Below are 22,923 nucleotides of genomic sequence, written 5' to 3'. Positions count from 1 at the left end.
TACCACGTAATGCTTTTTTTCCCATGATCTTGCCATGCTGAATGATTCAGCAAGAGAAATGTATTAGATAACTATCTAGTGTGCAAAGTCCTGCAGGAGGTATAAGGGAAGTCCATGGACCTTTTGGTCGAGGAACAAATAAACGTGAAATTCACCCAGTCTTAGCGTTAGGGTTTAGACATGTCCTTAGCAGTACAACTGGCGGCCACTCAGGCCTTTTTTTCTATAACATGCTTAACTGATGTTGCTCCAGCCTGTGCTTGAATATTGCCAAGACAAGGAAATGAAAGCTTCAAAAGATAGCTTTTTTTTTTTTTTTTTTTTTAGCTGCTCTAAAAACTGGAAATGTCTTTACTAAAATGCTTCTTCTATAGAGAACTTCTACAACTTTATCCTTTTTGGTTCTGGTTTTGCAGTTACCTGATATAAGCCTAACTTCTCTATTGCATTATAATAGCCTCTTATCAATGTAACCCTAGCTCTCATTAGTCCTATTTTCCCTGCCTCTTCCTACCAAATATAATTAGTTCTTTTCACTGTTCTTCATACGATAGTGTGTCTAGGCTCAGTCCCTTCTGAAGGTGCTGGGATCAAGCACAGTGCTCTAGAGGAGGTTTGTCTGGTGCTATGCACAGTTCTATTCTGAAATTTTATTGTGGGCTTCTGTTGAACTCAGGGAATCAACTAAAACCCCATTGTTGTTTTCCAACTTGAGTTGATGCTAAACCAGATTTCTGCCATTCTTTACTAATGCAGTTGATCGACAAGATTGTTTGGGGTTCAGATTCTGTCTATTGACCTTCACAATTTTATCACCCACAAATGAGTCTTAAGTCCTTATCATCTGTACTCCTGTCATCATTCTTGATCCTCTCGGTTCCTAGACATGTTCTCCAGAAAATTTTTCTTCTTCCTTGTATTTACATTTAGATGAGTCACTAATAGAAACTATATCACCTCATATATTTTGATTTCAACCGTCTGGCTCTGATCACCACTTCCTACCACTCCTATTTATTTGTTCAGGTATCACTGGTCCTAAAGACTTTTTTATCTCCTTATGCCTTCCAATCTGTTGACCCTTCTCACACGCCATCTACGCTTTCCTATATCCGATTTTCATATTCCTCATCCTATTTAGACTTTGAGGTTCATCATTATAATTTTCTTGTGATACTTTAAACTCTCTCTGTTACACTCATTTTGTTGGACCCACCTGTTCACCTTCTGTATTGCAGTTGAACACAGCTAGAGAAAATCACACTGTCTTTTCTCTTCTCTTCTCTTCTCCTTTTTCTCTCTCTCTCTCTTTTAAATAAATACAAGCTTCAAATAAGCACACAATAATGCTGGGCAAGCCTACTGGGATTTGGGATTCTCTAGTTAGTTTTCTTTGCCTGAATGAGATATCTATTTCATACTACTCTTCATTCCACAAATATATCGTTTCCCTCTCTACCTCCCCTTCCCAGCTTCCCCCACTAGTTGCTTGAGAATAAAAGAAGTTATCAGAAAGACAGAAATTAGCCCATTTTTCTGTCCTGTCTATATATTCCTTCAGAAAGTTCTGATTAACCTTTCTAGAGAAGGCTTCACCATCATTCTTTTTCATAGCACCCTCCTAGAACTTTCCATAATAAGCCATTCCTTTTGATTACTTTAAAATTTATTTTATATTTCTTCCAATAAATATAAGCCTTATAAGGATAAGAGTTATATCAATCTTTTCTACTTTTGTTTCTTATTAAAATGCTAAATAATTATTTGTTGATGTTATAAGAATTTAGAACATCATGATGATTAAGAATATAAATGAGCTTTAGATTTATTCAGAGCAGGATTGGAATTGTAGTTATGCCACTAGGCCACCATAATGACTGTGGGTGAGTTGCTTAAACCCTCTAGCTACAGTTTTTTGTTTGTTTGTTTTGTTGTTGTTGTTGTTGTTTTGAAACAGAGTCTCACTCTGTTGCCCGGTCTGGACTGCAGTGGCACAATCTCAGCTCACTGCAACCTCCACCTCCCAGGTTCAAGTGATTCTCCTGCCTCAGCTTCCTGAGTAGCTGGAACTACAAACTCACGCTACCATGCCTGGCTAATTTTTTTGTATTTTTAGTAGAGACGGGGTTTCACCATGTTGGCCAGGCTAGTCTCAAACTCCTGACCTCAGGTGATCCGCCCACGTTGGCAACCCAAAGTGCTGGGATTACGAGCATGAGCCGCCACACCTGGCCTGCAGTTGTCATACCATGAAATGGAAATAAAACTACATTCCTCAGAGAGTTATTAGAATTAAATGGGATGATTGATTTTAAAGTCTGGTGCAGAGTAAGTGCTCAGTGCATTTATCTACATGTAAATATTTTATTTGTCTCAGATATTTATGAAAATGTTAACAGGACAAAGCCAGCTAGTAAACTATTTGACATTACTCTCAATTTGGTAGCATTCTATAGATTCAATATTTTGATGACAAATGAACTTATCTACCTTATCCTGTATTTCTGAATCTTATCTAAAGGATCTTTTGGAACACCTTTTATATGCCTTACTGAAATCCAGATAGTCAGAACTTATGGAATACTGATGCATTCTCAGTCTAGGAAACTCACAGTTAGTTTTGGGAATAGTATGTTCCTAATGGCCTGTGCTGCCTGCCGTTCATCACTACTGTATTCTAATTATTCATAAACCATCTTTCTAAGTGACTTTTTAAAGTTTTATAGGGTACTGTGAGCAAGTTTACTGGTTTATACATTTTAAAATCATGGTATTTACATGCTTTTAAGGACACAGATTCCTCATGATAGTTATTTCATTATCATTCATTTTAGCTTTTTACTGTCTCATTCATTCTACCATCTATTCATTTCTTTATCCAAAAAAAGTATTCATTAAGATGTGTACCATATGTGTACCATATACTGTGTACTATATACCATTAAACTGTGTACCATAACTGTGTGCCATATAGTGTGCTTGAATTGGGAAAATTCTTGCTCCTCTTATATTCTCTCTCTGTATATCTGTCTGGGGTTTTTTTCCATTTAGCATTTACATTTTGCCTCCTTTAAAAAATTGATATAATCTCTATACATAATCTCATAATCTCTGTACATACAATATAAAATAGGAAAATAAAAAATAAAATTGGATGTAAACCAATTAAAAGTAGCAAATAGATACATTTATAAGAACCTGAGTTGAAGTTTAGCTCTAGAATTCCAGTAGGTAAAGGAGAGAAAGGAAATGTCTTAGGCATATAATCACTTTTTCATCTGTCCATTCCATATATATATATTGTATTTCTCTTATGTGCCAGATCATACACCTGAGAGCATTTACATTTTACCATTTATGGTTCTCGTCTGACATATGGAATCATAATAGTTCTTCTCAAGATTTCCTGACACTGAAGTCAAGGGAGAATTTTGTTGCATGATTTTATTTGAGAGTCCATAGGAAAAGTAATAGACAATAAACTTAATGTTGTTTTGCAGAAGACAGATTATTTTAAATAGATTTTTAAAATATGAATCCCCTGTAAAAGCAGAGGGCTTTGTATTTAATCTTTTTTTCAGTAATGATAATTCTTTAGGGAGTTTAGGCGATGTGATCCTTAAATACTCCTTTTTGATTACCTAACTCATAACAGATATAAAGTTTAGAGGAAAAGCCTACACAGTCAACCTGTCTATTCAACTCTTTGTGTTAAACATCAGTTGTCTCAAGTGAGCCATAATAAATGCTGGGTTACAATCAGCTCTTGCTTGAAAGCTTTGATGAGTGACTAAGATGCCAATATTCTGTTTTCCTGGTCACTTATCTGTTAAAGACTCCTCCTGTGGGTGAGATTGCAACTGAAGCACTCCTAGTTTTTTTTTTTTTTTTTTTTTTTGTTGAGCCGGAGTCTCGTTCTGTCGCCCAGGCTGGAGTGCAGTGGCGCCATCTCGACTCACTGCAAGCTCCACCTCCCGGGTTCATGTCATTCTCCTGCCTCAGCCTCCTGAGTAGCTGGGACTACAGGCGCCTGCCACCACGACCGGCTAATTTTTTTGTATTTTTAATAGAGATGGGGTTTCACTGTGTTAGCCAGAACGGTCTTGATCTCCTGACCTCATGATCCACCCGCCTTGGCCTCCCAAAGTGCTGGGATTACAGGCGTGAGCCACGGCACCCGGCCATGCACTCCCACATTTTTATATCCACTAGGGTGATAGTTGTTTTCAAATACATAAGGACATTATGTGTAAATGTCAAGGTTCCAAGAGCAACCAACCAACCCTGAAATAAATGATGCTGAAACATTTTATATAATGATAAAATCACGAAGTGTCCAAATTTGGCTGGGCGCAGTGGCTCATGCCTATAATCCCAGTTACTTAAAAGGATCCGTTGAACCCAGGAGTTTGTGACCAGCCTGGGCAATGTAACAAGACTGTGTCTCTTATTTTTATTTTTATTTATTTATTTTTTTTGAGATGGAGTCTCGCTTTGTCACCCAGGCTGAAGTGCAATGGTGGGATCTCAGCTCACTGTAACCCCCACCTCCCCAGTTCAAGCAATTCTCCTGTCTCAGCCTCCCGAGTAAGTGGGATTACAGGCGCCCACCATCCCGCCCGGCTACTTTATGTATTTTTAGTAGAGACAGGGTTTCACGGTGTTGGCCAGGCTGGTCTTGAACTGACCTCGTGATCCACCCACCTTAGCCTCCCAAAGTCCTGGGATTACAGTCGTGAGCCACCATGCCCAGCCTTAAATTTTGTTTTTTTAAAACTTAGCTGGGCATGGTGGTGCATGCCTGTAGTAGTCCCAGCTACTCGGGAGGCTGAGGCAGAAGGATCACTTGAGCCCAGGAGTTAAGCCTTCAGTGAACTATGATCATGCCACTGCACTCCAGCCTGGGCAACAGAGTGAGACCCTATCCCTTTAAAAAAATCCAAAAACGAAAATAAAAACAAAGTCTCTAAATTTGGCAGCTAGAAAAAATTAGAGAACATGACAATGTTAAATATATAGATAGATTTAAAGTAGAGATACATATACTTTAAATCTCTGCTCTTAGTAGGACATTATCTTACAATGATGTTGGTGCATATTCTAGAAGTTATGCAGCAGTATAATACAGTGGCAAGCATGGTGTAAAGAATAACTTCCTGTTTAGTGATCTGAGTCTGAGATTGGTGCTGTAACTTATTTTAGGAAACATTTCACCATATCCTTAATTTGGAGAGATGGGGGTGGAAAAACCAATTTTCACTCTGAAGCACACAAAAAGAAAGAAAAAGGAGTAGTATTTGTTAATCCACAGACCAATTCCAAAAGTAGGTATCATTATCTTCGTTTTATAGATGAGAAAGCTGAGGCCCTTAAATTAATGAAAGAAACAGCTAATTTACAAAATGAGATTTGTTCAACTCCATAGTCTTTGTTCTTCCCACAATACTATACTGCTTGCAGTAATTCCTAATTTCTCTAATATATTAATATTTGGATATTTTATACCTTTTCTAAGTCACATTTTCCGTCAGTGGGTGGAGACAGGATGAAATTGTATAAAAAATGCAGTTTGCTAAAAATCAGACAGTAAGTTTAGAATCATATACTTGTGAACCAACACCTGCTTATTTTGAGGGTTCAAGTGACCTGTGGAGGTGGAAACACAGTGAAAAGGGCCCTGAAACTTATTCACACTGACTATCTTTGAATTAAACTGATTTCAAAAGTAGTTGGAAGAGAAAAAGGAAGATTGTACAATCAACATTGTCATAGTGAAGATAAAGAGTATTGAAGCATGAATTGGCCCATTCATGCAATAAATATAGTAGGTGCTAGGAATGCAGAGGTGAGTAAGCGATGGTTCTTCTTCTACTAGCTGTCCTAGGAGTTGCACCGTACATCATCAAGTTCTCCCTGACTTCTAAGCACCCATTCCTTTCTCTGATTTTCCCCAGCACTTCATCTGAACCACTGAATCTAGACCCCAGTAATATACTAGATTACATTTACTGTTTGGGGGCCTTGATTTATCAAAGGCAAAATATTCTTATTATGCTAAAGACAAAAACCATGTCTTATCTCGTCATATAGTTGGTGGGCCCTCACAAATATTTATTTATTAATAAAAGACAAAACACAGAAGAAATGTTATATGGCATTAAACATAAATTGGCTCTCTTATTCAGGCCCTGGAAAATGAATCTTTTCTTTACTATAGAAGGAATTTCTACATTTGATAAGAGATTGAATTAGATGTTCTCTATTATCCCTCCTAAGAGTCTATGATCAACACTTGAGAAAAAGTAAACACCCTTTTTATGAAGAAATTTTCAAGTTCTTAAAATAAATGTTTATGTTCTTAGTGGTAAGAAAAAGCCAATTATTATTTATGATTATTGTTCCTCAAAAAAATTAGGATAAATTAGTCTCCTATAGATTAGCTATACCATTGTTATTAAACTTCCAGTGCCTCAAAGTCTTTTGCATTTGAGTGATTTATAGATGGAAACAAGGAGAAAGATTAAGAAATTACATGGCTTTTGCCAGGCTCGGTGGCTTACACCTGTAATCCCAGCACTTTGGGAGGCCGAGGCATGCGGATCACCTGAGGTCAGGAGTTCGAGACCAGTCTGACCAACATGGACAAACTCTGTCTCTACTAAAAATACAAAATTAGCCAGGCGTGTTGGCACATGCCTGTAATCCCAGCTACTCGGGAGGCTGAGACGGAAGAATCACTTAAACCTGGAAGGTGGAGGTTGAGGTGAGCCGAGATCACACCATTGCACTACAGCCTGGGCAACAAGAGCAAAACTCCATCTCAAAAAAAAAAAAATTACATGGTTTTTTAAAAGTCTACTAATCTATTGAGATAATTTAACAGTTTACTATTACAGGAAGCCTCAGGCAGATGAGATATGCTTTTTTAAGTTATATTCTCCCAAAATCTCATCCTGTGTTTTCTTAAAAATTACCTTTGGTTTGCGTTCTCCAACATGCATACAATATGTGCATTTGCATGGTGAGGCATTATACTGTCCATTTAGAAAAAAATTTGAGGTCCGGGTGTAGTGGCTCATGCCTGTAATCCCAGCACTTTGGGAGACTGAGGCCAGTGGATTGCTTGAGCCCATGAGTTCAAGACAAGTCTGGGCAATGCGGTGAAACCCATCTCTACAAAAAAAATACAAAAATTATCCGGGCATGGTGGCGCTTACCTGTAGTCCCAGCTACTTCAAAGGCTGAGGTAGGAGGATCACTTGAGCCCACAAGGCAGAGGTTGCAGTGAGCCAAGATCACACCACTGCAAAAAAGATGGATTTGAACAGAAAATTCATATAAAATAGAAAAATGTGATTAACACTGTTAAAGGTTTGGTATTACATGCAGTTTTTCTTTATGTAAGGGACTTGCTCTTTTACCAGTTTTATGATTGGCTAACACATTCACATTAATCAAAATTCAAAGGCATAAAAAGGTATCTAGTAAAAAGTTTCCTTCTTAACCCCGTATTTATGTGACCCTTACCAGAGGCAATGTTCTTATTTATCCATCCAGAGGTTTATTTTGTATATAAACAAATTAATGGCCGGGCTCAGTGGCTCACGCCTGTAATCTCAACACTTTGGGAGGCTGAGGCAGGTGGATCACAAGGTCAGGAGTTCGAGACCAACTTGACCAACATAGTGAAACCCCATCTCTACTAAAAATACAAAAATTAGCCAGATGTGGTGGCGCGTGCCTGTAATCCCAGCTACGCAGATAGCTGAGGCAGGAGAATCATTTGAACCCAGGAGGCGAAGGTTGCAGTGAGCCAAGATTGCACCACTGTACTCCAGCCTGGGCGACAGAGCGAGACTCTCACACCAAAAAAAAAAAAAAAAGAGAAACCAAATTAATATATATTTATTTTTCCCCAGTTTTACACAAATGGTAAACACAATTTAATACCTTCCTTTTATCACTAACATTACTTCATAAAGATATTCCATATCAGTTAATAAAGAAATCTATTTAATGGCTACATAATATCTCTTTAAATCCCATAATATACTATAATTTTATTTAACCAAGATTGATTGATTTAGACACAGGGTCTCACTCTGTTGCCCAGGCTGGAGGGCAGTGACATGATCATGGCTCACTATAACCTCAAACTCCTGGCCTCAAGCGATCCTTCTGCCCTAGCCTCTCAAGTAGCTGGGACTATAGGCATATGACACCATGCCAGCTAATTTTTTTATTTTTTGTAGAGGCAGGTCTCGCTTTGTTATCCAGGTTGGTCTTCAGCTCCTGGGCTTAAGCAATTTCCTCCCCCCACCTTGGCCTCCCACAGTGCTGGGATTACTGGTGTGAGCTACTGCATCCAATTATTGATGGATTACACCCAGTATTCTGCTGTTAACAAACATCCAGTAACTGTGTACATAGGTGATTTCCACATGAAAATACATCTATAGTCTAAATGCTTAGTTAAGAGTATGTATGCATTTATAATTTTAATTGGCAAATTTCCCATGAAGGAATTGTATCAATTTCACTTATACTAACAGTGTATAGTAGTGGCTTTTTCCTGGTTTTCCTGTTACCTTGCCAAAGCCAGTTTTGTTTTTTTTTTTTTCTTTACTAATCTGACAGGTGAAAAAATTTTTTTTTCTTTTTTCTTTTTTTTAAATATAGCTTTAGGCAGGCATGGTGGCTCACACCTGTATAATCCCAGCAATTCGGGAGGCCGAGGCGGGGGGATCACTTGAGATCAGGAGTTCAAGACCAGCCTGACCAACATGGTGAAACCCCATCTCTACTAAAAATACAAAAATTAGCCAGGCATGGTGGCACGTGCCTATAATCTCAGCTATTTGGGAGGCTGAAGCAGGAGAATCACTCGGGAGGCAGAGGTTGCAGTAAGCCAAGATGGCGTCACTGCCCTCCAGCCTGGGTGACAGAGCAAGACTCCATCTCCATCTCGAATATATATATGTAGCTATTAGGAGCAAATTCAGTATGTGTAATTTTGCATATCTTTTTAACATACTTATGTGCTATTACTGTGTCCATTTCTAGAAACTTTCTTTATATATTTTTTGTTTATCTTTTACTTACTAGTTTGTAAGAATTATATATATAATGAGTAAATGAGCTTTTTTGTGGTTTGGAATTCAGAAAATTTCCCCATTTGTTATTTATCTTTTGGCCTAGTTATGGTGTTTTTGTTTTTGTTTTTTCTGCGGTGGATGTGTGTGTGTGTGTCTGTGTGTGTGTTTTACCATGAAAGCTTAGTAAAACTCATCAATTTTTGTCTTTTATGCTTCACTCTGCTCCAGCTATAGTAACCTCCTTGTTACCTTTCAAATATGCTAGATACTTTCCGACTTCAAGGTCTTTTATTTGCCATTCTCTACACCTGAAATTCTCTTCCCTGAGATAAATATTTCATTTCCTCCTTCACCTCTTTTGAGTCTTTGATCAAATGTCAGCGTTTCATTGAGACTTTCTCTGACCACTCTATGTTATATTACAACTTCCCCTTCCCTGCTTTGTTTTCCTTCCGTCACATGGAGCTCGCAGACTTTTGAGGTATTTATTAGTATTTTTTCAGATCAGACTGGAGTTTACCCATACAAATGAAGCGAGTGAGAATGAATATTTTTAAAGTGGTTGCCTCAGGAGACTAGACCCTTGGTCCAGTGAAGCTATCATTACCCAAAACATTTTTATGATGACTTCTTTTAAGAACTGCCTTCAGAGACAGATTAAAGCCTTACAAAGAAAGTCCTGTGTCCAGAAAGCAATGTGTCTCAAAGTGTGGCCATTAATCACTTGCATCAAAATTACCTGGGGGGGGGGGGGTTGGAGACCTATTAAAAAGGCTGTTTCCTGAACCTTACCCCAAACCTATTGAATCACCTTCTCTGGGGGAATGGGGCTGAGGAACTTGCCTTTTAAGTAAATTCCCTAGGTGATTTATAGGCCACTAAAGATTGAGGATCATGACCGTTACCTTTAGTTTCCCCTAGTTTAGTCATACACTCTGTTTTCCTAACTTAGTTTAGTTTAAACCAAAGATTTAGGATTATGCAATGGTTTGAGTGTCCCCACCAAAACTCATATGGGAACCTTAATTCCTAGTGTGGAAATGTTGGGAGGTGCAACCTTTAAGAGGTGGAGCCTAATGGGAGATGTCTGGGTCATGGACCCACCATGTCCTTGACTGTTCTCATGGTAGTGGGTTCTCCCTCTTGTTCTCATTAAGCTAGTTTAGTAATCCCAGGAATGGATTTCTTCCCAGGAGAGCAAGTTGTTATAAAGGGAGGATGTCCTTTCCACATGGGTCTACTTCCCCCTTGACCTTTCGCCATGTTATGATTAAATATAAGTGTATTTAAAAGAAAATAGTGATTTTAGTTTTGTATCCAGTTGTAAATGTTTAAAATTTTGTGGTATTGCACAAATGTAGCATCTATAATGTATTGTCTTATTTTCTAAATATTGATACCTGCCCATTCATTTTCTGAATGAAAAAAAAAAAAAACAAAACAGTGACAGTGTTTGTTTAGTCAATAAATCTTTGCTACCATATCTTCCTGTGCAAAATAAAGTCTCTTAGTGCTGGCCTGTAGGTATAAACTATCATTTTTAATCCTAAAAGAAATGATGATAAAAGTGTTAAATATTATTATGCATTTAATAATAGTAAAATAGCGACCAATTTTAAGGGCCTACCATATTTTAGGCACAAGTCCAAGTGTTCTCTGTATCTTATTTTGTCCTTACAAGAAGACAAGTGTTTTAAAGATAAGTGTTATTGCCACTTTATACCTGAGGTTCCTTTAAACTCATGGGAATCTCACTGAAATGTAGTAATCAGGAACCCTTAAATAGAGTAGTTGACAGTTTTGTGCCTTCTAATTTTTATCAAATATTCTTCCTTTTACAGCACCTGGTATATGGTAGGTAGGCAGTGAGCATATGTGGAATTTCACCTCCCTTCCCCTGAATTGCTAGGTTCCATTTAATATATATTTTATGTTACAGTACAGCTTGGTGAAAGCCAGTGACTTAGGTAATTATGACTTAAGTTGAAAGAAATTAAACAATATCCTGTTTTGAATTTAAACAAGATTACTTTTTGCCATATCTGATTTATTAGTAATCCTGGTTTCCATTAACAAGATAGAAATATCTATGCTTCAGCAATGAAAAATTTTACAAGTGATTAATATATGCTAACCATCAGATATTCTGTTTATATTTCTCTCCAAACTTTAAATTAAAACCATTTCGTCTTATCTTACCAGTTTTCTAATAGCAAGAACTGGAAAATATAAAAGTATATCTGACTTACGATTAACTATTTTGTTTCACTCATTGCCTCAACCCTTCCTTCTTCCTTCTCTCCCTTCTTCCCTTGTATCATTCTTTTATTCTTTGTCTTTTCAAATTTGTAATTTTAGCATTTGGCCTTGGGTTGATTTGGCAACTTGTTAGTCCTGTCCTCAAATGTTATATGATGGGTAGGCTGTTTGATTTATTCAGAAACTTTATTATTTAAAAACAGAGCCATTTCCCTTTGTTATAGAATGGTTTGCCCTTGCTTCTCCACTTTGGGTTTGAGATTGCAGGAATTTACTTGGAAACTATTTATCCCTTCATGACATCTAACTCTGATGAATGCCATGTGCAGTTGGTTGACAGCTTTGGCCCTGCCACTGGATGCACTGGTACACTTTTATCTCTTCAAAAAGAAGAAAATACCACAATTATGAGAACCACACATTTTCTCTTAAAATGACTGGTTTTTCCCCCGTCTATTTTCTTTCTAATGTTGTGAACTGAATTTTTTGCTGCTGGTAGTGTGTTATGAATGGTAGCCCTGTGCATGAATGATCTTGGCAGGAAGAAGCAGAGTCTCCTAGCCACGAAAAAGATTTGACATCTGTGCTGTGAAGTACCACCTTCTTGTTAATTATAATGGAATGAACTGACAACTAGGAATTTCTACAATTTCATACTGTCCATTGACCCCACAGGCTTTTGATGATTGCAATTTGAAAATCTCAAACATAATTCATATTTTGGGAAGATTGATCAGATTAATTAAAATTTTAAGTCTCTCTTTGATTGGAATAAATTGTTGGTTAAGGCTACCATAAAGTGTCAGCTGGCTGTGTGATCCCTGTGTATCTCCCAACTACTTCCAAAAAATTAGAGTGATTTTCCAGTAACTTGTAGAAAATTGATCACTTTGTTGTTTTTTTTATAATTTATTGAATGGCTGTGTGCTTTGAGATCTGCACCTCAAATGTGCTTTGTATAGTGGTGAAAGTTTTGTTATATAATATTTTATACCCAATAAGATACCTGTATTTTCATAATTATTTTATCTTCTTGCTCATTTTCACAAAAAGAATATGGGAAGTTCGCAATTTCCAGGCAAAATTATCTTGAGATGGAATTCTTAAAATCATTAAACTTGCCTGCTTTTCCCTTTTGTTTCTCTCTCTCTCTCCCTTTCCTTTATTTCTTTTTTTTTTTTTTTTTTTTTTTTTTTTTTTTTTGTGTGGGTATCCTGTTTAGCTAGTACTTAATAGCACTTATGGGCAGGTAATTTGTTATATCTGCTTAATTAATCCAATCAGTGTGAAAGCAACAAGGATTTACTCCCTTTTGTGGGAAATGACATTCCAACTTTTTTTTTTTTTTTTTTTGATGTCTTTTATTTTAGAGGTTGCCAATGATCAGGTCAGAGTCAAAACTGACTTAAAATATTTTAGAAAAAAAGCACAACAATATCCTAATTTTCTAGTCTCAAGATCTGTACATCCCCATCGATGAGTTAAGCTATATGGGTGTGAAATTTGGCATAGAAGGTTAGGCTGCTTGAGCACCTTTTATCCCATCATAGTTGTGGAATGTGAGAATTTGAATTTTCATGGTGGCACTGATATGAAATTGCCATGAGGTCTGGTTATTGCTCTTCTAAGTGTGTATTTAAACCTGCCTTCCAATGAACTTATTGCAATGGTGCTAACTTAACACTCTTGCCCACAGTTCTAGTTGCCCTTAACAGCACCTACTTTCTATAGTCAAAGCACAGATTTTTATGGAGGATTCAGTCTAAATTTCTGAGATGAATTTCTGTAGAGAGAAAATGTATTGGCTTTAAAAATTAAGAGGTTTGATTCTGTTTTGAATTTGGATATCAAATGAGTCTGAACGCATGACATTTTGATGCCGTTTGTCTTTTCAAATAGATTTACCTTCTAATGCATGCGATGACAGGACTTTGCTCATCAACTAGAACATACATTTCAGAGGAGTTGTTACCTAAAATATTATCATAAGGCATAAGAAAACACACGATTTAAGTTGCCTTTCATGAACATAATTAAGAATTAATAAGCCAGTACCAGTGGCTAGTCCCCAGAATTTCCACTGTTTTGCCTTTTGTGACCTGTGTTATTAAAAGTCCATTATTTTTACAGACTTTATTAAATTGGATCTTATTAAAGCATTCTATATTTGCATTTGGTCTTTCATAATTCATTATTATTATGACATTTACTTTTTACCATCAGATCTGAAAACATATCATAAGCTACCCTTTTCTCTTGAAAGAAATGCTAATTTCAAACAGTCCTCTAATAGAAGAGAAAAGCTTTATCAGTTTTTTCATTTATTCCAGATCGTGTTAAGAATACTAATGCTAGACTTCAGTATGCTAATATCTTAGAGCTTTTTTTGGTCAAAAGCTTAGAATTATTATTTTTATCTCACGCTGAGTATGAAACTAGAAGACCTGCTACTACTGGAGAAAACATAATTGTAAAGTACAGTTCTTGATTCTAAAGACTTGTGAAAATGTTGCTAAAATCTGTTTTTTAGGATGATACTAGTCAGTCTGTCTTTGTACAATGCAGTATTATTCTATTTAAGAAATTTTATCCTCTTGAAATTAATTTAGTTTAATTTTCTCATAGTTTAAGGGTAGTGTTGTAGTGTTTAAGACTTAAGAATCCTGCCGGGCGCAGTGGCTCACACCTGTAATCCTAGTACTTTGGGAGACCAAGGCAGGTGGATCATGAGGTCAGGAGTTCAAGACCATCCTGGCCAAGATGGTGAAACCCCCGTCTCTACTGAAAATACAAAAAAAAAAAAAATTAGCCAGGTGTGGTGGTGGGAGCTTGTAATCACAGCTACTCAGGAGGCTGAGGCAGAAAATGCTTGAACCCAGGAGGCAGGGGTTTCAGTGAGCTGAGATCACAACACTGCCCTCCAGCCTGGGCGACAGAGAGAGACTCTGTCTCAAAGGAAAAAAAAAAAAAAAAAAAAAGACGAAGAATCCTATGCTGTCAGCCCCAGACAGCATTTAGGGTATGCTTCCTGCTTTTCTATGTGATAATCACTTCTGTATCATGTCAGATATGTTTGAAAACTCAATATAGCAAGATTTTACATACTGATATCAGGCAGGCTGTCTAATTTAACATAACTAACAACACAATGAGTTCTTTGTTGAAGTACTAGTAAATCTATTAAACTACAAAGCAAAACTTACTTTGTATTTTGTCTCCTTTTAGATTTCTGACTATGTGCAATAGACACTTTGGCAGTGTTGTGGCACAAACCATTCGAACTCAAAAAACAGATCAGTTTCCGCTTTTCCTGATTATTATGGGAAAGCGATCATCTAATGAAGTGTTGAATGTGATACAAGGTAAAGTACATGTCACAAGGAGAGTAAAGCCTTCTTGGTATGTGATAACTTTATAGTTTTTCCACCAAAGCTGACAATATTTCTATTAGTAAATTTGCATTTGAAAATATAGAACATCCTGAAAAATGTCTTCAAAAAGTATAGGTGCTATAAAAAATAATATGCTGCATGAAAATCTAACAGAAACATCTTAATAAAATTGCACAACCCTTGGGACACAGGATGTTCAAGTTAAATGTTCAGAATTGCTAAATTCTATAATCTAGCAATTAGGACATAATCAGTTGTGAAGTACTTAATTTCTATTTATATTGATTTATTGTTATAATGTTGATTAATTGAAAGAAGTGCTTATCTTTAGTTATCTAGAAAATCTAGTCACTGTATATTGAAGATTGAATTTTTCACAATGACAATTGTTTCTTCTTATTTGTATGATTCCATGTTTAGGGTGCAACCCTGAAGCAGGAAACTATTGGATGCCTGTGAATTTAACCACAGTGCACATTCTTTACCAAAAAAGAAGTGAATGATTTTGTTTTGTTTACTGTTACTAATACACTCCAGGGATTGGTGTAAAATATTACCTTGTTCATTACAAAGCTTAGGTTGAACAGTATATCTTCTCTATGCCACTGGGGAAAAGGTTTTTCAAGTGCCTCAAGCTAAAACTGTATCTGAGATACTGATTTCTGCCTCCATTTAAGTCTGGTTGGGAGGAGGGGATAAGTGTAAATTGCAGTGCCTTTAAAACCCAAATAAAACCAGACCTCTAGCATTTTATGTTTTCTCTATAACTAGAGCATTCAATTTCATAAACAGTGTTTAAAAAGACCTCCAGGGGAACTGATTTGCATAGGGTAAATGGATAATGAAGATAACACTTCATTCCTGCTTTCCCTGTCAGAGGCAACATTGCAAGAACTAGTGGTTCTCAAGGTGTGGTTTGTAGACTTCAGACTAGACCCTTTTAGGGTATCTGTAAGGTCAAAATTATTTTCCTAACTGTAATAAGACTTTTTTTTTTTTTTTTTTTTTTTTTGCCTTTTTTACTGTGTTGACATTTGCACTAGTGGCTCAAAAGGAATGGTTTATAAAAACTCTTGGCACCTTAGCAGGAATCAAAGCCGTAACACAAAACTGTACTAGTAGCCATATTCTTCATTGCCATGTATTTAGTTAAAAAAGAAAAGAAAAAGCCTTAAGAATGTCCTTGATGAAGCAGTAAAAATTATTACTTTTATTAAATTTTAACTCTTTTAATAGTTTGTGTGGCACAATGGGAGGTACGGGTAAAGCACTTCTGCTGCATACTAAAGTATACTGGTGGTCTCAAAGAAAAGCACTGGTGTGGTTGCTTACGCTGAACTACTTGATTTATTTCTTATAGAAATTATTTTTACTTGAAAATATTACTGACAGGCAAACTATACATATGTAGCCTGGGTAGTTGCCAGACGTTTTCTGTGATTTTTTTTTTTTTAATATTCTATAATGAAGTGTGTCAGCATTCAGCAGAGAAATACATAACTCAGTGAACCAATGTTTTACAAATGACCAGTGCATATTATAAAATCATATACAGATAAAAGATCCTTTCAAAGGGCAATGGATTTTAATGTAATGGAGTACACAGATTTCATTGATATGGTTTCAAATTCCATGTGCATCTAATTTGAAGAAAACTTACACTTGTCAGTTTAAGTGTAGTATCAAAGAATATCCACATTTATCTATGAAAATACTTCTCCCTTTTCCAACTGCGTATCTTTGTGCGACCCGATTCTCTTTGTAAATTTCAATCAGTACAAGATATTGTAACTGGTTAGTGTAGATGTCCAAGAATACAGAATACGGTTGTTTTCTATTAAGCACACACATTACAGAGATTTGCAAAAATGTTACAGTGCTGCTCTTCTCACTAACCTTTTTCTGTTGGAAAATAGTCATGTTTCATAAAAATGTAATATTTATATTAACATGTAATGGGTTTATTATTGTTACTTTTAAATGGATTTATGAATTTGTTTTAAATATTTCTATTTTAATTTCTAACACAGTAAATGTTAATAGCCATAATCCACATAAACAAAAGTTCTTTGGGTATCTCAGTAATTTTTAACAGTGTAAAGAGGGGTCCTGAGACCAAAAAGTTTGAGAACTGCTACAATCAACTATAAAGAGTAAGTCTGCCCTGAACTGCATTAACTAGTACACTTTTTCTCTGCCTTTGATCAATAAGGGCTTAAGTATGAAGTACCTACAAGTTCAGCTTGGCCGTGGATCCTTCCAGTTAGGGCTAAAACATAGCTCATAAGTAGTGACTTATGCCTAAAAATTAATGGCCAGTATGTAGTCAACCTATACAACTGTAGTATTTTCCCACTGATGATTCCAGTATACTCCATATAGTACCCATTTCCCATGCTCTGAGTCTTAGTCACTACAGTTTTTAAATAAAACATAGAAACCCAGAGACTTGTCCAATAATAACATCTGCATTGGCTAGGTGTGGTGGCACATACCTGTAATCCCAGCTACTTGGGAGGCTGAGGTGGGAGGATCACTTGAGACCTGGGCAACAAAGGAGACCCTGTCTCAAAAGAATAAAATATCTATATTGAAGGTGCTCCTAAACTTCTTTTGTCATCTGTCATATCTATTAATATTAACTATCAATGATTTGTGTATACTTTACATTATCTCCACTCCCTCTAAGAACATTACATACTGTTATCTCCATTTTGAGAAAAGGAAATTGATCCTTAGAGAGCTACAGTCCATTTATTCACTTGTTCATTTATTTGTTTACTGAATAAATATTCATCAAAGCCTTTGTCATGTGCCAGACAATTTCCAGGTACTAGATTATATAGCTTATAAGTAATGGAATTAGAGTTAGAACTCTAACCATAAAACCAGTTCTGTTTTCTTAGTGCCAAGATAACGTTTGTCCTGTAGCTCATTTACTGAGTGAGTAGTACTGATGTGAACAAATTAGATCATTTCTTTTGCCAAGGACCATAGATGTTCCCTAAACCCATGCTGCCAGTGGTCATAAGGATAATTAGGGAAAGCACCATTGAAAGATCATGCCCTCTGGAAAAATGCCAGCAAGAATGCTTGGTCTTTATTGTCCTGTTGGTGGCCATTTCGTTATGGGGAAGAAGATCCCTTCTCAAGCCATGGATGAAACCTAACTCTTTCTGCCTTTAGGTTTGAGAGAAGAGAATTGTCATATCTTTATATATCCTCATGACTTTTTCTCTTGTAGATACATCCCAAGCAAATAACAATGACTTAAATGTGTTCAGGAAATGGCATATATGTGCTATATGTTTGTTATGGACTTGGTCAGGGAATAAAATGACATTAAGGAAAATCAAACATTTAAAATATCTTCTTTATAAAGATCATAAGAGTCATTTAAAAGCAGCTGAAAGGGAGAAATATCAATTGGGCAAAAAAAGAAATCATTTTTTTCAGAAATTGAGTTACTGTTTGTTTCACCAGAGGATTTTTGGTGATAGAAGGTAATTCTAAATAAGGTAATAAACTGAGGTGGGTGGCAAAGAGGCCAGGCTTCGAGTCAGCCTCTTCTGGTTTCAGATTCTGACCTCACCACTTAACCAGGTTGACCTTAGTCAGACAGGTTTTTTTGAGCTCTCTGCGACTCATTTTTCTTCTCTTTAAAACTAAGTCATAATGAATCCTTCGTAGAATTGTTGTACAGATTAAATGAGATAGTATAGAAGTGCTTAGCCTAATCAGTGATATGTAAATAACTGGTAGTTGTTGCTAGTGTTATTAACTAGATATGTTTTCATAATTTGACAGAACTTTTGAACTTCATGATTTGGACATTCATCTATATAGTGCTAAAAGTCCTTCTTATTAAGAAACTGCTCCCTCAAATATAACTGTTCTGAAATTTCAACTGCCAGTATACTACTCTTTCTTATTGAACATATGAAACATTTCAATAAAACCACAAAAGTATTTTAACTGTAATTTTTTTAGACTGGTTTTCCTTTCTGGTTAATTCTAGAATGACTTTCCAGTTTCTAATACTTTAATAATTTGAAGTTATATATAAAAAGCTTATATAAAGTTTGGCAATCTCTATATGTTTTTAGGGAACACAACAGTAGATGAGTTAATGATGAGACTCATGGCTGCAATGGAGATCTTCACAGCCCAACAACAGGAAGATATAAAGGATGAGGTAAGGTTAAGCAGATCTTTAATAGGATTTTGATGAGGTAATTTGTCAAATGATGGTACATGCCTGTGATATGATTGGTAAATAAAGATGATGAAGATGCATTTCCAAATTTACCAAGGGTTTTTATGCTATGAAGTTTACCTTTCAGTCCATTCTTTCTATGACCCCAAGACCCAATGATTTGTTTTAGTTTATGGACTATTTACACTTTGCTAGATTTGGGGTGGTTACAGGAAGTCGATTTGCAAGAAATTAGTTCAGAAGCATGTTTATAGAAGAAACTATAGTCCAGGAAATGATGTCTACTATATGGATTTTATCACTCACTTTTGTGGTCCTCTTACTCTTTTTAAATATTGAGATTAATTAGCAATAAACACATTTTATATTTGAATATATGTTTGAAGTACCTTGAGAATTAGCAAAAGATCTCCAGCATTCTGAATTTATCAACTTCCTAAACATATTCAGGTGTTTTCTCAACCTCCTAAACATAGTCAGGTGTTATAGATAACATGAACATAGAACCTCAAATAAAACAATAATGAAAGCATTATTGATGACAATAGTGTTCAATACTTACCTAGTATTTATCATGTGCTAGGCACTATGCTAAGCACTAATCATCTCGTATGATCCTCAGAATAACCCATGAAGTTGTGATCAGTCAGTGTTCTGGCAGTAAATACAGTTTTAAGCTAGGTTATTTAAGAAGAGTTTAATAAGGTGACCATTTTTAAAGATGTGGGCAGGGTTTTCAAAAATCAACAGAAGAAGCTGGGCATGGGGGCTCACACCTGTAATCCCAGCACTTTGGGAGGCTGAGGTAGATCGATCACTGAGTTCAAGAGTTCAAGACTACCTTGGCCAACATGGTGAAACCCTGTCTCTACTAAAAATACAAAAATTAGCTGGGCATGGTGGCGTGTGCCTGTAATCCCAGCTACTTGGGAGGCTGAGGCAGGATAATCTCTTGAACCTGGGAGGTGGAGGTTGCAGTGAGCCAAGATCATGCCACTGCAGTCCAGCCTGGGCACCAGAGTGAGAATCTGTCTCAAAAAAATAGTCAACAGAAGATAATACAGACCCAAGGCTAAAGGGAACCATTATCATCTCTAGGCCTGAAAGTCTAGGAGAGGGTGCTATATGGAGAGGACTGCTTCTGACAGAGGGATATAGCCAACCTTGGTAGCCCAGTAGGGAGGAAACTAGGGAATAGCTTCACCTTCCTTCTCTGATCTTCTGCTAGTATCTCCTATTAATTTAGCATAATTAGAAGCTAGAAGGTAGGAGAACCTCCATGGGCAAAAAGCTGTGTAGAGAACATGGATCCTGAGGGGGTAAATGGCAGATAATCTAACACAGATTGGTATGACTATCTATACTTTTCAGATGAGAACACTGAGAGTCAAAGTTAAGTAAATTTGCCCAAAGCCATATAGCTGGTAGGAGCTGTAAATAATTATCTCAAGAAGTCATTATTGCTTGGTTCATTCAAGAAATTTCTGGATTTAGAAAACAACCTTAAAATAAAATATGAAACAAATATTAGTATTTGTTAATCTGAGATGTTATGTTCACAGATATTTATAAGATTATCATTTTTAATATATCTGTTTTAAATTTCTTTTTAAAAGATTTCCCTAGATCAAGTAAGGGAGAGTTTTATTTCTGAACAATGATGAAAAGTTTCTAAGGATAGTTTTAATAGACTATCCTTTAGTTACTGCAAATGTGAAACATTTAGACAGTTTTAATATAACCCTGAACTATTGTATTTTACTCATTTATCCCTGTATTACATTAAACTGTGAGTTTGTTAAGAGCAAGAGTCATATCATATTCATGTTTGTAAGTCTGTCCCCTAACAGTGTACCCAGGACAAAGTCAGCACTCAGTAAATGTTTGTTAAGTGATTGAATAAATGAACATCTGAATTTACATAAAATAAAGTAACTTGGAAGAAAAAAACAATATTTTATTACAATGATATAAAACCTGGCCAGGGCTGGGGGGTGGCTCACACTGGTAATCCCAACACTTTGGGAGGCCAAGGTGGGTGGATCACTTGAGCTGAGGAGTTAAGAGACCAGCCTGGGCAACATGGTGAAACCCCATCTCTACAAAAAATACAAAAATTAGCCAGGGGTGGTGTTGCATGCCTGTAGTCCCAGCTCCTTGGAAAGCTGAGGCTACAGTGAACCGTGTTCATGCCATTGTATCCCAGCCTAGGCAACAATGTGGGACCCTATAGCAAGTGTAGCCTGGCACAGTGACTCACACCTGTAATCCCAGAAGTTTGGGAGGCCAAGACAGGAGGATGGCTTAAGGCCAGGAGTTTGAGATCATCCTGGGCAACATAGCAAGGCCCCATCTCTATAAAAAAATCATAAAAACAATAGCTGGGCATGGTGGTACATGCCTGTAGTCCTGGCTACTCAGGAGGCTCAGGTGGGAGAATCACTTGAGCCCATGAATTGAAGGTTGCAGTGAGCTATGCTTACACCACTATAATCCAGTCTGGGTGACAGAGTGAGACCCTGTCTCTTAAAAACAAACAAACCAAAAAGATAAATTTTAAAATTTTTTAAAAAATGAAACCCAATATATCCACATTAACAAATATGAAAATTTGGAGCACTGTAACTAGTTTATAGATTTTTAATGTTCACTAGGTATCTTATATTGCTATAAAAATATTGTTTATACTTTTTCTTAATAATCAGTGTTTCATTTACTCTGAAGGAAAGGCATTCAGATATATGGTAGAAAGATGTTTTATCTGTTACTCTATAAATTGACAGTGACATTTTGAAATAATGAAGTACTGTACTTAGTTAGGAATTTGTAATAATAGGTGTTTTGCCTTTCAAGATTACATTTATCCTGGAACAGAGGCATTGATTGACAATAATTCACTAAAAACATTCTTCAGCCATTTAAATCTTGAGTCTCATTAGTACCAGATTTACAGATTATGCTGTACAAGAATATGAATACACAATATTTGCATACATATTCCCAGTTCATTTTTTCATCTTAATTTGTGTTCCCCATAATGCACTGGTAAAGAAATTGACTTTAAGTCCTTTAATACTGAGCACAAAATTTAATATGAGGGTTACAGGAAAAATCCAGCACTCCATATAATTGAAATTTTTATTGAAATTTAATTGCAAGAGGTAAGGATTTCTCTTTGTTTTTAGAGTGTCTTCATGAAAGTTATAGCTCAAGTTATAATAGAGTTCCTAAGAAAAACATTTCTAACTTTAAAGACTTCTTTTGTACTATACATAGACCATAATGATTTGGTATCTGCTGAATATGTGACAAGAAGCACTGTCCCTTGTTATTGTGAATTTGCCTTTATTTTTAAAAAATTACAAATAAGACTTCACTTAAGTTTGAAATTAAAACAGTGAATAGGTTTGGAGGCTGGCTTCCTAGGCCTGAATTTATTTAAATTTAACTTTAAATTATATTCATCACTTTGATGATTCCATACTTCAACCGGAGATTCCTATGTTTAAAACTTTTGTTAAATAAACCCAAACCTGAACCATATGTATACACTGAATCACTCTTCAGTGGCCCAGAAAGGACTAACCTTTATATCACTGATTGCTCTATTTTTAACTAGGGTATATACATTATATGGATCTCTGTTTTTGACGGAACCGCCTATAGCTTTCTCTCTTAGACATTTTCATTAGTCATGTTAGTTTGGTTTTGTAAAGGTTTACAAAGTACCTACCAAGTACCTGTCACTGGACTAGGTCCTTGGGACAAAGAAATCTTTTGCTTTAATGAGGGACTATTGGCAAAGTGTGGGTGAGGAGGAAAACAAGTATTACGACATTACAGTAGCCACATTTTAGAATCTATTTTTGCCTAAAGCCTGATTCCAAATAATAGATGCTTTTTAACATGTAAATAGGTTGATTTTTTTTATATGCACTATTTTTTAAGCTACCTAGAAACC

The 22,923-nt window shown here is 36.2% G+C and overlaps 1 protein-coding gene across 1 annotated transcript in view; it reads left to right on the top strand.

Annotated features, from left to right (window-relative positions):
- Positions 1-22,923, top strand: part of FAF1 (Fas associated factor 1) — a 522,933-nt gene that overhangs the window by 412,093 nt on the left and 87,917 nt on the right. Inside the window, exons 14-15 of the mRNA XM_030912634.1 lie at positions 14,580-14,716; positions 18,853-18,941. Coding sequence (XP_030768494.1) covers positions 14,580-14,716; positions 18,853-18,941 — 226 coding nt within the window. The remainder of the gene's footprint in view (positions 1-14,579; positions 14,717-18,852; positions 18,942-22,923) is intronic.

The sequence above is a fragment of the Rhinopithecus roxellana genome, chromosome 12 (assembly GCF_007565055.1).
Source record: "Rhinopithecus roxellana isolate Shanxi Qingling chromosome 12, ASM756505v1, whole genome shotgun sequence".
Taxonomy (NCBI): Eukaryota; Metazoa; Chordata; class Mammalia; order Primates; family Cercopithecidae; genus Rhinopithecus; species Rhinopithecus roxellana.
This window is presented reverse-complemented; position numbering and strand designations above follow the sequence as displayed.